General features: G+C 37.4%; 2 protein-coding genes and 1 non-coding gene across 3 annotated transcripts; 2 read left to right on the top strand and 1 right to left on the bottom strand.

Annotated features, from left to right (window-relative positions):
- Positions 1–247: 247 nt before the first annotated feature.
- LOC131329245 (beta-glucosidase 18-like) lies at positions 248–6,139 on the top strand. The gene is made up of 12 exons (XM_058362341.1): positions 248–552; positions 642–708; positions 823–881; positions 976–1,051; positions 1,145–1,219; positions 1,340–1,427; positions 1,558–1,810; positions 1,953–2,068; positions 3,391–3,643; positions 3,808–3,910; positions 4,866–4,971; positions 5,751–6,139. The coding sequence occupies exons 1-12, from the start codon at positions 310–312 to the stop codon at positions 6,016–6,018; spliced, it is 1,707 nt and encodes a 568-aa protein (XP_058218324.1). The 5' UTR covers positions 248–309; the 3' UTR covers positions 6,019–6,139.
- A 1,752-nt stretch (positions 6,140–7,891) lies between these two features.
- LOC131328722 (probable 2' cyclic ADP-D-ribose synthase BdTIR) lies at positions 7,892–9,157 on the bottom strand. Its single transcript, XM_058361628.1, has 2 exons — positions 8,682–9,157; positions 7,892–8,009 (listed from the first exon to the last, which is right to left on the bottom strand). The coding sequence occupies exons 1-2, from the start codon at positions 9,155–9,157 to the stop codon at positions 7,892–7,894; spliced, it is 594 nt and encodes a 197-aa protein (XP_058217611.1).
- A 2,670-nt stretch (positions 9,158–11,827) lies between these two features.
- On the top strand, positions 11,828–11,935 carry LOC131331623 (small nucleolar RNA snoR100). The gene has a single exon (XR_009201433.1). It is a non-coding gene; the product is annotated as a small nucleolar RNA snoR100 (small nucleolar RNA).
- The last annotated feature ends 3,726 nt before the right edge of the window (positions 11,936–15,661 follow it).

The following is a 15,661-nucleotide window of genomic DNA, read 5'->3' as shown; positions in this document are numbered from 1 at the left end:
TTAAGGGCACGGTCTCGAGGCCATATTCACTACCCCATCTTCCACCTCTAAGACCATGTTTGCTCGATTTAGGGGTTAGAAAAAAACCGTCAATCTGTAAATCTAGACCGAACTGGCGGTTTAATTGGTTCTGGTTTTTTTTTAGTAGCTTGGTTCGGGCACGATTTAGAAATATAGAAAACCGATTGAAGTTTTAACAAAATTTGGATGTCTATTAGACATTAAGGTCAAAGTTTGTGGGGGTATTGTGAAAATTTTCCCTGTGATATCTATAAAGGTATTACATTTTGGTGGCTTGTTGAACATCACATGTGCATCCATGGCACTTCTCAACTAAAGCGCCGAATCTTACAAACGATCAAGGAAAAGAAAAGATTGGAAACCAAAATGGAACTCAACAGAATGCATTCCCATCTCTGTTTTCTTCTCATTGTCTTTTCTTCTGTTCCTTTGCTCGTCGAGAGCTTCAACGAAGAAGCGGTGGTAGAAGACGTTAAAAGATCGAACTTCCCCGATGGTTTCTTCTTTGGAACATCCACATCTTCGTATCAAGTACGTCTTTTCTCCTTCCTTCATTTTCTCAGGATTTTCTGTCTTTCTTTTTGTGTTCGCCTTACAGTTTTTTCAAATCTCGGTCTCAGATTGAAGGAGCGTATCTTCAAGATGGTAAGAGTCTCAGCAACTGGGATGTTTTTACTCATACTCCAGGTAATGACGATTAATTTCAAATGCTAATACCAGTATCGCAGCAGTTTCACTTCATAAGTTAAAACTCAGAAACAAATAAACGAACGGGTCTAACGTTTATTAAAAATCCTCTAGGGGCTGAAATTGATGGAGCAAATGGAGATGTTGCCAACAATCATTACAATTACTACTTGGTATTACCTATACATATGATTTTCCCCGTTCTGTACTTTTAAATCACTTCTATTTTGAGCCAAAATTCGTATCATCATGTTCTGATTTTCTCAGGAAGACATTGAGACGATGAATTCTTTGGGGGTCAATGCGTACAGATTTTCAATCTCATGGGCCAGAGTTCTACCTAGTATGTTGCTAATACAATCCCCGTTGTTGTTAGCTAGTCACGATCTTCTTTGTTCATAACACTTGACTATCGATCTTGTTTGAGATGTATTAGGAGGAAGATTTGGTGAAGTAAACCCGAGAGGTGTCCTGTTCTATAACGATATCATGGACAATCTTTTGCTCAGAGGTACTCTTTTCGCAAACTTTTTTATCTATTCAGAACCTTAGAACTCACATCAGTGAATGCATACGGTCATTTGTCTCGACAAGGAGGTATCTGTCTCATACAGAATAAACTCAAATGCAGGAATTGAGCCATTTGTGACAATAAACCACAGCGACTTCCCACAAGAACTCGAGGAACGATATGGCTCTTGGCTCAGTCCTCTAATGCAGTATGCCAAATTCTTTTCTTTTTTACCGATTGATACAGGGTGGTCCTAGTTATTTATTTATTTTTTTATACCTCTTACTCGCAGATTCTTCCAGTAAGTGATTACCGTTGATATTCTTGTGATTTTGCAGGGAAGATTTTCTCCATTTTGCTGAAACTTGTTTTGAAAGTTTTGGGGATCGAGTGAAGTACTGGATCACAATCAACGAACCAAACTTATTTTTAGCAAGCGCTTACAAGGAAGGGACGTTTCCACCATGTCATTGTTCAGAGCCTTATGGCAACTGTTCCGTCGGCAATTCCATCAAAGAGCCACTTATTTCTATGCACAACATGTTATTGGCACATGCCAAGGCTGCCAAGCTCTATCGCGAGCATTTTCAGGTGATTAAACACTCATCAGAGATAGCAGCTTGCCGCTGGAGTTCTTTTGTACCCATGTTCCACCCGAATTTCTAGCAGTTAGATCATGATTTAAGATAACAATGGTTTGAGATTCCCTCATGATTAATTGATGTTGGTGCAGCCAAAACAGAGAGGATCCATTGGAATAACGGGAAGTGCATTCATGTATGAACCATTTACAGATGATGATCTTGATAGGGAAGCTGCAAGTAGGGCCTTGGCTTTTGATATAGCCTGGTAAGTGCTAGCATCCGGATCCTCTGCAGTCCATGTTTTGGACAGGAGAGGAGGAAACAGTCCTAATCATGACCGTTCATTTGCTGCAATCAATGGTTTGGATGTAACCGGCAAGCGTTTATGAGACAATCCGAACCATTGAATCTACCGAGGAACGGTCACGATCAAAATTGTCTTCTCCAGTCTAAAACATCTATGGACTGGAGAGGGAGCTGGATCCTAAGTGCTAAGGTTTAATTTCATATACAGAATTGTCACCAAAATTGATATATATAAAGATCGTAACAACTAAATCAAGCTCATTACAGAACTACCAAAATAAAAGCCTAGACGGGGTTAACTTATAAGTAATGAAGTCTTATTTTTAATAAGAAGATTTGACCTATCAACTTCTCAATAGAAAATGTAACTATGTAATTGGTATATTTATAAAGATTGATATACGAAAAATGACAATAAAAACCAAAAGGACCTTAGAAACTTAGGCCTTGTTTCCACTAAACTTTTTCTCTATAACACATTTTCTTTCCCTCCATTTTCCACTATATGATCTTCTACATATAGTTAAGCGGAAACAATTTGACAACAAATAGCAACAACAAGGTGTCCACAACTTGTAGCTTACCGAAAATGCCATAGGCCAAAAAAAAAAAAAAAGCCAATAGGCTTAAAAAATACAGCATTTGGTCGACAGTCCATTCTTATTTTTGTCCGGGCAAGCAATTTATTCTAGCTAATCTACTTCCTCCATTCTTTTTTTAACTATTGAAGTACTGGTAGTGATGATTGATGGTTGCTTAGATGGGCGACCTGACATTTTTGTTTTTTTCTTTGTGTCCTTTCTCAGTACAAAACCAAAAAAGAGAGTACGTGATAAGAAATTATAAAGTTCGGATCGTATGACGGCCGATAATGTTTTGGCCGGAGGATGAAGAAGAAGGGTGGATAGGTGGATGTGCTATAAGGAGGAATTGGTTACGGTTGAGGGATTCAATAAGAAAGAGGTTTGTTTGGAGAGGTTTGAGGGGCACCCGATAGTTTCGCATATTTTCATAACCAGACGCGTCACACTCCAACAATACACACGTCACACAACTACTCAAATGAAACAAGTTGGTTTTTATCCAACAACTTCTTCTCACTAATAATAGAACTCATTACCTATGCAACTTGCATCTAATTCCTCAAAACAAACAACCTCAGCCATTTTGCCATGAAGTTAGGGATAGTTCAACTTAGAGAGAATCAAATCACGAGTTTGTTCCTCAATTCTGCTAAATTAGTAGAGTAGTAACATATACCACTGCTGCACTGTTATTCAGGATTTTTGATCCCCTACTATTTGGAGATTACCCTCCAGAAATGCGGCGCTATCATGGGAACGAATTACCCAGCTTCTCTACGGAGGAAAGAAATTTCGTAAAAGGCAGCATCGACTTCATTGGCATTAACCATTACTCCACTCTATATGCCAAGGACTGCATCCGTTCCGTTTGCGATTTTCAAGGGAATGGTCATGTGATTGGATTTTCCTCAGTTATCGGTGAACGGAATGGCATTCCCATCGGAGAACCGGTATGGAAAAATTCGGAATACAAGTTCTCGCCTAGTCAGGAACGAACACAGGATTTCAATGCAACATAATTGGGTGGACAGGCTAGGCATTAAACTTTCATTTAATGCTCTATCTGAAAATTTACAATTGACTAATTAAATTCTATACGTATATTCTTTGACAGACTGCGATGGCAGGATTTTACGTAGTCCCAAGGGGCATGGAAGAAATTATCGACTATCTCAAGGAAAGATACCCTAACAAGCCTATATTTGTGCTTGAAAATGGTGAGTTAATCTTTTATGTTAGAGTTACATATATATTCCACAACGCTCACTCACACAAATTCAAGTTTGGATAACATACTCCATGTATTGTCAATTAATTTTATGTTGAACCCACGAAGTCTCGATTGATCACATGGTATCCGAGTTAAGTTTTACGTAGTCCTTGCCTCATTCGGTCACATCCCCACCCGAGTCAATTTTATCACCTCCTCAGTCCATAGACATACCTTCACGCCCTACCAGCTGCAGTAATTAAGGGGAATTGTTAGGCTTATCATATCGTACGTTTACCAAAGCCATCGAAGCTTGTTTAATATAATCTATACGAGAGAGGCTAGTTGTTTCACATATAGCGAATTAGTAGAGGAATTGTTAGGCTTATCATGTCAATTACGTACCAAAGCGATCGAAGCACGTTTGATATATTCTAGAGAGTCTGTTCCATGTATAGCCAACTAGTTTTAGGTTGGTTCCCTCCAACTAATTCTAGTTATGGAAGATATCCTAATATCCTAAAACTATCGAAACTGCCCTTGTTAAAAATTAACGCCAAAACCAATGCAGATCTAGCCGTTCAAAATTTTTAGGTACCCACCGTGGCCGTACCCACATGGTGCCCGAGCATCCCATTTAAGCCGTCCAAAAGTGTGTTGGACGGCCCAGATTGAAACCCTCTCTCCTCTTTCTCTCTCCTTTTTCTCTCTCCAAATCCACGCTATCCAAAACCAAAATGGATTGCCCGGATGCGCCGAGTGGGCAACACGTGGTCCCCACCCGGCACCCAAAAATTTCTCGCCAGAAATTTTTATGTTTCAGGATCTGCCACTGCATTTGGACTCCATCACCTTAACAGGTGTTTGGCTAGCTTCCCTTTGAATTTTGACTTGAAATCACCAGAAAGTACTCTTGAACAAACTTATACATTTTCAACAAAACTTTCATTTGATTCCTGCAGGGTATGCTGAATTAAGACAAGATATACAAGAGCAAGACTCACTGGTTGATGTCAAGCGAGTTGAATTTCACAAGGCATACCTTGCTTCATTGGCCAGAGCAATCAGGTGATCATTTCTGTTCATCACTTTCTTTAATTTTTACAAAGCCATAGAATTATTATCCAAAAACCTTCTTATATTATAAGTACTTATTTTGGAACTTCTCACAGAAAAATAAGATGGGTTGTTCCACAAAACCCAAATAAGTACGTAAATCACATTTTCAAACTCAAAAATAATGCAAATGAAAAAAAAAATTTAATTTTTTTTGCACCATATTAAAGATATCAATGAAATCTATCAAACAAGATATATATTGATTGAAAAATTATTTGCGTAAGCACTTGATTTTTGAGCTTGAAATTGTCTTCTTAAAAAATAAGTACTTATTTTCCTTTTGTGGAACATGCTTTATTATTAGACAAAAAATAAGTACTTATATACGTTCTAGAACGGGGCCTTCACATTCATGTATTTGAGCTTTTTAACCTTTGATTAATTAGCTACTCTATTTTTATTATTTCACTCAAATTTGCAATTCTATTTACCCATGAATTGGATTTCTCTCTTTGAAAAAGGTATTGAAAATTTTCTTCCAGATGCTGACTGGTCCGGTGGTAGTTTCGTACTTTCGCTTGTGGAGTTGGGTACTTACAAAACTAGCAACTGAATAAAAGTATCTTGTATCAACACAATCACTTAGAAATAATTGCAAAACCGTAAATCTTGATGAACTGATGATTCCAGAGTCCTTACCAGCTGTTTGGGGTATTGTTATACGGAGTATCATTTTTCATTTAGCTGGGAAAATTAATATGTTGTGGAATGGGTAATTTTGGTTATAGGAATGGCGCCAACGTGCGTGGCTACTTCATATGGACATTGATGGATGATTTCGAATGGCTACACGGTTACAACCTTGGATTCGGACTTTACTACATCGATCGGAAAACGCTGCAACGGATGCCTAAACTTTCTGCAAAGTGGTATACGGATTTCCTGACCAACAGTACCAGCCTCGACGATGAGGAAGTGATGAGTAGGAGGAGTTCATTGATCAGAAGCAGAAAGGTCAAATTTTCAGGATTAAAAATCAAACAAGCAGAAATGTAATTAGTTCTCAAGAATCTCTATTGTTCCTTTCTGAAGGTATGCTTATGTCCACTTCAAGAGATTTTTGGAGGGGATTCTGAAATTGAAGGTTTGACCTTTGGTTGGATGCTTTAGGGTAAAATGTGGCAGTTTTTTTGGGCTTGTTGCCTGTTCCTGCAAAACGTTTTGTACCTCTCCTTGTCGATGTACCCTTATCTATTTTTGTAAAAATAAACGGTATCAGATCATACGACTACCCATATCCCATCAATCTGACTTTTTGCATAAATGATCTACTCAATATTTTTGACAAAATAAACGATTCAGGTCACAAACTTAGACTTTAGAGGGCTCACAATTGAGGGCACTATGAGGATGTAATGCTTTGGGACTCTACGGGAACCCAATATCCCGATTCTTAATGCATGTATCTTCTTTTGCTGATTAAAAAAAAATTCCTTATGTCCATTGTTGCCTTCAAAGTTCTATCATTTCCGTCCTTTTAGATCTTTGTCACTGGTTTTGATTGTCAACAAAGTTAGCCCTTTTTTATTTTTTTATTTTTTTTGGTAATAGCCATTTTTTTTTTATTTTTTTTTGTCAAACGGAAATTATTTTATTTTATTTGATTACTCGTAAAAGTGAATTGTATGTATCTATCTAATTAATGAATATTTGGTGTGTTTACTTTTACATATATTTTGCTAATGCTAGGTTTGAAAATATTATAGATCGAAACCACTGTTGCCAATCTCGTATCGTACTTGTAGTAAAACAATACACGTAGCTTGGTGATCTGTACCGGCCACAATATTGGCCTGTACCGGTCAATATATATTGGATGTCCCAGCTTGTACCTAACATGTTTCGAAATCTCGGGCCGTAATATGTTAATCATGTGAATTTGTTATTAGCACTAATGTTAAGATATATCGAAGTGTAAGAAATTCCTTATTTCACCATAGAAAAAAGAAGTTGTTTTGTGTTATACTCCCTCTGTCCCATAATATTTGTCCGATCCGCAAAACGAGGACTATAAAATAATGTATTTTTTTCAAGAAAAAATTCAAATTTTTTTCATAAGTTAAAAAAACTCGTCAAGATCTAGTAAATTGTTGAATTTTTTTTCAACTTTTCTTACAAAAATTGTATTATTTTTACGTCTCAGTTTTGCAGACCGAACAAATATTATGGAACGAAGGGAGTACTGAAAAGAAAAATGCAAAAAAACAGCCCATTGGGTTGTTGTTAAACTTGAAAAGGTCTATTGAAATGTGTAAGAAACGTAAAAAAGTGTGTGAAAGTGTATTGAAACGAGTAAAAAGTGTCTTGAGATATTTCATATGTGTTCTCTTGGATGTATTTTGTTAGAGTGATGAATGTTTTTAATTAGCTGCGAAGTGCATGTGTAACCAAACTACCAACAAGTTTGGCTTAAAGAACCTTCGCCATCACAATATTTAAGCTGGCATTAAATCTAATCATACACAGGATTTGTTATTTTTTTTTTCGAACAAGATCAACCCAGTTATATTAATACAAAAATAAAGTACAACAAAAACAATGAAACAAAATACTACAACAACAAAACACTGGACTTGTTATTGAATGGTAAGCAATTTAGATTACAACTGAACGAAGAAATTAATCAACAAAAAATTATTATAAGGGGAACAATTAACAAAAAAAAAAAAGACAAATGGCTAGCTAGCAATTTATGTCAGTCCCACCCTCTGTATTTCCAATATTAATCTACCAGTGATATAGCAAATCATCTGGATATAAAACAATCGTAAGTGATTATTATTATTATTACAATTATATTACTCTTTAAATTATTAGCAAGGATGAGTTCCTGATTAATTCTCTCTTCATTATTTCTAGAGCCTGTTAATTAATGTTTTGGGAAATAAATCCCAGAATAAATTTGGCGCTGGAGTTGCTTTTCCTCCAACTCTCTCAAGCTATCCATGACAATGTCAGCTGCATTTGTCACCACATCCGACCAATTCCTGCAAAATATAAAGTACAAAAAAGAATTAGGTGCTTTAATTATGATGGTTAAATTAAACAAGAAATCCAAACGCATTTCGCTTCATTGATTCATGTTTTTGGTGAGATTTTTTCTGCTGATCGATCTTTGCCCATATTCACGGAAAAAAAATTCTCCGTGCAAATTCGTATGTTCTTTCCTTATTGTATGACTTCCTTGTTTTTCTATTCTTGATCATTTCTGGCTCTGTCATTGCAAATTAAAACTGCCGCAAAATAAAACATACTTTGATCAGGTGGTTTCAAAAATTTCATGCATGGTATCAAAAATTAATTTGCACAGTGGGAAGTCATGAAACCCTAATTTAAATACTCCAATGAAACGGAGTATCAATATGATGACAGGATTGGAGAATCAACTAAAGAAAAAAAATATTATTTTAATCTTTGGGACAGGTTACAATGATTATTAGTATTGGAGAAACAAAGGCATCACGACACGAGAAAGTATTATAACCGAGTTGGCAACGTAAAATCACGACAATCTAGCCGAGTTTCTCAAAAGTGATAAAAGTACTTTCATATGCTTCTTCAAATTCTTAGCAATAAATCGCAGTAACATATAATCAAGACAATTAAGAGCCAAATCATCTATAAAAAAAAAAATTCAAATGATTAGTTTTTAATCTCACCCTTTGAGGGAGTCGAACGTGAGACCTACAGTGTACTTAGCCTCCTCAAGAGCCAAGTTGAACCTCTGAATGTCATTTTTCGGAACACTACCATCGTCCACAACTTTAAGCTCGGACGGCTTCACATCGCAAAAAATCGGTATAACCTTCTTCTTCATCTCCATGATCATAGCCAATTCATGAAGGCAAAAGTAGGACGCACAGTAATTAGGCGAAAAAACCGCGACACCAATCTTGCACTCCTTGATTGCGGCATTAATTTTGTCAAACAACTTGTCGCCCGGCTTCATGTTTTTGCTGTCCAGAAAAGGACAGAGGTTGAGCCGAACTAGGTGGTCGTAGAGCAACGAAGCCACAGTTCGCTTCGTATCAATGCCTCTATGGTTGATGAAAACATCGCACGATCGAGAAACTCTGTTGGCCAATATTGGCAGTCGGCGTTGCTGGCTGTGTATCTGGCGATGTAGTTGGTTCATTAATACTGGCGATCGATACATGACTTTTACTCTTTGAGTGCTGTGGGAATAAAATCGCTAAATGGGTTCGATCCAAAAACAAATGTTATCAACTCTGAAGGTTACAAACACAAGGATTTTATGTGGTGAAGGGTATGGTTGTGATGCGGTGGTGATTTTGTGGCGGCGTAGTTGTTGGGCGTTGGCTATTATATTATATATATAGGGAGTTGGTATATATTGGTGTGTGTAGTGTGAATTGAGAAATTTTCTTGTTTACTAGAAATGCAAAATCTTTTAGGGTTGATTTTGAAAGTTTTAGTAAATAGACAATTCTTGTGCGAGAAATTGATGGGTACTAAAATAAGCAAAGATCTTTGACGTTTTGACCGCCTATTAGTAGTTCGATCTCCTGGAATGTTTTAATTCTTTCCTAGTCCACCCCCTTTGGAAGTTCTATTGACCCCTTCAAACACGCTAGCTCTCTCTCTCTCTCTCTCTCTCTCTCTCTCTCTGAAATCAGAGATGTAACTGGCCTCCTTTCCATTTCCAACTAAATTCCGGAGAGCTGAGTACTTCAGTTTACTTTTTCAACACAAATTAATACGCTCAAAGCTTAAAATACTACTTGTAGCTAGCCTTCTTTTCCATGCGCATGCAGATGAATAACAAAAACAAAAGCTTCTTTTCCAAGCAACGTCGACGTTGATTCGCTTTGCATGCATGGTTGCTGGATTCTAAAGTTGGTAGAGCTTTCGGTTAAGGAATATTCTTCTGATACTGATTTTGATCCGGCCGGCCGGATAATGATTTTTATCCTTCTCTCCTTCAAAAAAAAAAAAAACTCGGGCCATGGAAGAAATCGGATTGGTGTTTCATTAGTCTTGGGGTCTTCAGTAATTTATTAATTTGCATATTGTCATTGATCCAACCAACCCCTTGAATCCGCTGAGTCCTAAAGACCTAAACTATATATTAATATATATATTATTGCTTTTTTACTCTTTAGATTACAAACTTTGAATGCGTTTTAATCAATTCCAAATCTAACCACCGTCATTAGACAACGAAGATGGATCCCCGGCTTGTTGTTTGTGCGCACGCCTGTGTGTGAGCTGGAGAGAAGCATATATATATATATATATGATGCAACAGGCCCAGTGATCGTCGTTCAATGCTTCTAAGTCATTAATTACTACTGTACTACGTACCTTTTGGTGGCCCATAGCCCTAACAAAATGAATTTTATGCAAAACTCATGACTAGCTTCTACGCTGATGTGTTTTTAGAGGCGACAATACATCACATTTACTCCAGGAATGCTCAATAATTAATTTGATCTACACTAAAATTAATGCTAATTTCTTGCTATCTTTTAGAACGTAAATCCAAAATATTGATCATATGAGGGTCCTTGAAACAGGCCACCCAAGCACTAAGACTTGTGCCTAAAGGCCTCCATATTTGAGAGGCTTCACTTTTATAGACGTGTGTGTATGTTTGCTATAAGTCTTGACTTTTCAAAATTTATTTCAATTGATGAAAAAGCTTCATTTAGATAAAATGCCTCCTACATAAGATCTGTTTGTCAGGATTGATCATTTTTAAAAATTAAACTCTTTTGTATATTATATTTATAAAATTAAACTCTCCTCTATATCTTATATAACTTATATTTGTGCAAATACCATAACCGTAGACGCTAGATACTAAGTATTTCAAAAATGCTACAGGGACCGAATTGGGGGACCGAATTCGGACCGACGGCCGCCGGCGGGCCGCCGCCGGCGGGCCGTCTCCGGCCACCGGACGGCCGATCCGAGCCGTCCAAAAATTCTAAAAAAAAAAACCGAGGGGCCCCACGCGGGAATCAACGTCATCCGAGGTGTGTAGGGTGCTTGATCGGAGCACCCCTTTTCGTGTGTATATGTTCGGCCGTCCGGTGGCCGGAGACAGCCCGCCGGCGGCCGTCGGTCCGAATTCGGTCCCCCCAATTCGGTCCCTGTAGCAACACTCTAAGTATTTCTAGAGAAGTAACATTGCATCTCAAAAAATAATTTTTGAATAAAAAACAGAAAGATGTATTAGATTGAAATGTTTAACATCAATACATCAACTCTTAAAGGCCTCACACTCATATTTCATTTTAGTCCTCCAATGAGGTTGGACAGCCGCTGCCTCGAAGGCACCAATTCATGTATCTCTAAGACTGTCTAACTATTAGCTCGGACCAGATCAGGTCATAATTAGACTTCATCAATCCTACTCCCTCCGTCCCTTTATTATAGTCCAGTATTTCATTTTGGGCTGTCCCTTAATAAGTGTCCATTTGGTAAAGTTAGTGGGTAAAAGTTGGTATATTGTCTATTTTGTCCCTAAAAGTTGATTCCATTTTGAAAAGTTAGTGAGTAAAAAGTGTAATGATGATGGGTAAGTAGGGAAAGTGGAGGAAAAAGTTGATGTGAAAGATATAATGATGATGTTTTTTTAATAAGTTGGAGTTACGAAATAGGACATTTAAAAATGGACGGAGGGAGTAATATAGAATGGTGTGATTCTTCCATTTCAATTGAGACCTTGAACACACTGCGACATACGGAGTATGTTAAACAATAGTAGTAGTATGTTGATCACATTTTTATACTCTATGTTTTACATGATCTGATGTGCTTTAATGTTGATCTGGACTATGAATGAAGGAAGCATGGTAATGTGCACAAAAATTTATTTGGGTCTCTAGGCCTATCTTCTCTGATACCTTTCGGCTTTGATTTGGGGGCATGGTTCTGCAGCAAAACATCTTATTTGCTCCTCAGTTCTTGGAGGTATTGTTAACCAATTTTTCCATTGTCTGGAGCGAATCGACGGAGAATGAAAACAAAAGCACAAGAGGGATCCATGGTTCCACGCCGTGTTTCAGGACTTCACCGGAGAGAAATGGCAGTCAAGTCAAATGCGAGATTAGTGATGAATCGACTCGTAAAAGAATACCGTCATCCGCCAATCTTCAAGAATGGAATCGACCCATCGATTGGGCGGAGTGGATTTGATGGTTTAGTGAAGTGGGGTGGAGCGGAAGAAAAATAACAAATGGACTTTGTTATTTTTTCAAGATAGAATTACAATCAAGAAAGATGGATCCTCATTGAAAGTAACAAAATTAAGTTAATCCTACTCCTAGGAAGACAAAAATTAAGAACAAAGCTAAGACTTTGATTTGTTGAAGAGATTACAATGAAGCCAAAAGAGGTTATTTATAGGAAACAACAAATGTGTAAGAAATAACTTCCTAACTTTTCACTACTCTTCATTCTTTTAATTTGCTTCCAAGCGTCCAAATAACTTCTCTTCAACTTCAAAGTGTGTAGGACAATGACAAATGTCTTTTTAATTTTCAAATGTGTAAGAGCATATCAAGTGTCCTACACTTTATTAAAATACAAACAAATAAACGAAATAAAAACTAGTTATATTATTAATACGAAATAATAAAATAGGAAGCATTCTCATAATTGCCACCTTTCGGTCGATCATCGACAGATGGTAAATATATAGTACAAACAGGTATATGGGGCCACTATTTCACTAATAAATTTAAGAGCAGCCACTTTGTGCTATATTGTCAAAGCTTGGGTATGTCTCTAATTTTCTCTCGCCCATACTTCCAATTATTGGGGACTAGATGAGTTCTATTGTTGTTGTTTATTTTGGACATTATCTAATACGTCTCCAAAGCATCATAGAGAGATGAATTCAATCTGTCACGTTTATCGCCAATGCATTAGCGACAAAACGTATTGAACCATAAAGTGTTAAAACATATGTGCTCCCACAAGTGACAGAGCGGTGGAATTGGACCCCCTAAGATTATTAGTCAAAATGTACGTAAGTTGTCCCGGACACGTGAGTTATAAAAAAATAGAATAAATTCTTTACACTACCGGTGTAAACATTTGTTTCCTCTAAATCAATTACATTGCGACACGTGTCAAAACAGTGGTCCTGATTAATAAAACATGGCGACGTGGCGCAATATAATTGATTTGGAGAAAACAAATGTTTACACCGGCGGTGTAAAGAATTTATTCTCATAAAAAAAATGCTAGTATGGCATTACAGATTTTTGTATTCAAGGGAGAAGGAAGGAGCTTTGCGTGTTCTCAATTCTTTTCCTCCACCATTTCATAAGGAAAATGTAGGGGAAGACTGAAGAAAGAGCAAGTGATTCCCACAAGAGGTTTCTCTACACTATGGTGAATTTAGACCAGGTGGATTTAGACTAAGTGGTTTATTTTATTTGCATTTGATGCTTGACTGTTGGAATTTTGTTTACCACCCCAGAAATTTCTTAGGAGTTATGACCCATGACTGTTGTCTCGGCCAGCCGGGGAAACCAAACGACACTTCAACGTCTGGATAGGCCCATGAAATAATATATGGCTCAGCCTTTACAATTCAAACAACTCCAAAGATCATAGGGTGGTTTTTTTAAACTCAAATCCTAGGAAAAATTATTACACAAAATTTAAGAATGGGTAAACTGAAAAAACAGACTGAACAAGTCATTTGTGGAGCTACCCAAGAAGGTATAAAAGGGTTTGGGTGCTTAATTTGATAGGAATTTAAAACGGTGCCTCTTGGATATCCAGATTGACAAATAAGTAAGGGCAAGTCCAATTGTCTCAAAATGGCTAGCGCATTGCCAAAACAAACAAACAAAACTGCAAAAATCGATGCCTCAATGGTGTACTTGTGATGTCGTTTTTTGGTTTTGGCTATTTATCTTGCCATTTTCCCATGAAAATGGCTTTGCTGTTTGTGCCACATCGAACCAAAGCCGATTCCCAATTGAGGAATTGTAAGACAGTGGGGGTTGGGGTAATTTATTCCCAACCCATGGACTCCTTTTTTGGAATTAATAAGTCATGGAAAGGAAAATATTAATTCCCAAGTCATGGAATTCCTATTTTTGGTAGACTAATATACCCTTTTAATTTTTGAAACAGAGAGCAACACACGGTGATAGAAGGAGCAACTTAAATCACACAAAGAGTAACATATATTTATACAATGAGCAACTTAGATAAGTGTTACTTCGAAAAATATAAGGAGCGACAAGGTGCAATAAATTTTAATAAAAAGAGCAACATATATTGATACAATGAGCAACTTAGATAAATGCTACTTCGAAAAAATAAGGAGCAACAAGATGCAATAAATTTTAATAAAAATTGCAACATATATTGATACAAGGAGCAAAAGTATATGGAAAAAAAAAAAAACATCTCTGTATTTTCTTCTCCAACTCCATCTTGAGTTGCAGAATTTCTTGCTAGAAATGATGCACAAACCCACTTCTCCGGTACCGTCACCGTCACCCCCAATCTCCATAGCAACTACCACCATGCCTTTGATTTGATTTGCAGAGAGAGAGATGAAAAATGGAGTCCTTTACACAAACAGAGATGAAATCCATGCCACGTCGCGCCCCTTTGACAACGACGACGACGACTACACCATATAGAGAGGAGGGGTGGGAAGTGGACGGAGAGTGGGGGGAGGAGGAAAGAAGGAAGAATGTGGAGAGAGAGAGAGAGAGAGAGAGAGAGAGAGAGAGAGAGAGAGAGAGAGAGATATGTGGCTGTGTACATGGGTTTGTCCACTTGACTAGATTTGGGGTTGGAGATGCGGCAATAAGGAGGAAGTGATTTGGGGTTGGGAATTTAGGGTTTCACTTGAGGGGGTGTATTTGTCTTTTTAATTGTCTTTTTCATGTTTGAGAAATTATTTTCTTCCATTTCATATTCAGATGAATTCCATAAAAAGTAGTCCATGGGTTGGGAATAAATTGCCCCAACCCCCACTGTCCTTCAATTCCCCCCATTCCAATTAGCATCGTACTGTTGCACCATTAATGATGAATGAAAGTTAGTTGAAAATGGATAACGAAGGAAATTTGCCGGGGGTTGAAAATGGATAACGAAGGAAATTTGCCGGGGGGGGGGGGAAGGATATTGTACAATTACACCGTTGCACCAACAACAATGCCATTTTTTTTAGCAAAAATGCATGTCACTATATATTCAGTATCCACAAAATGGCAATGGTTGAAGGCATTTTGCAAAAACCAATATTGGACTTGCTCTAACTAAGCCTTGATCGAGCGGAATGGTCAAACCAGAGTCCATTGAATAGATAGTTTGACTTGGTCCTGGTTTGGCATGCACGAGAACAGTGCATACTCATTGAAGGGGAAAAGGCTCCAGAAACTTTTGATTTTTTGAATCAATCTTAATCAGGCAACTTCTGCGATTTGAGAAAACTTCGAGTTCCGCTTTGACTGATGTTTAAGCTACTTTTTGGATGAAATGTGTACATTTATGATTTGGGTATATAAGAATTATACAATTGTTTGCTATTAGCGGGTGGAATTTTTTATTTTGTGCCTTGGTCCTATCCAAATCTAAATCTTAGCTCCGTCTCCCCATGAGAATATCATTTCAATTCATAACGTCTTTTTCATTT

This window comes from Rhododendron vialii, chromosome 6a (assembly GCF_030253575.1).
Source record: "Rhododendron vialii isolate Sample 1 chromosome 6a, ASM3025357v1".
Lineage (NCBI taxonomy): Eukaryota > Viridiplantae > Streptophyta > Magnoliopsida > Ericales > Ericaceae > Rhododendron > Rhododendron vialii.
Note: the sequence above shows the minus strand (reverse complement) of the source record. Positions and strands in the feature narration are given on the sequence as shown.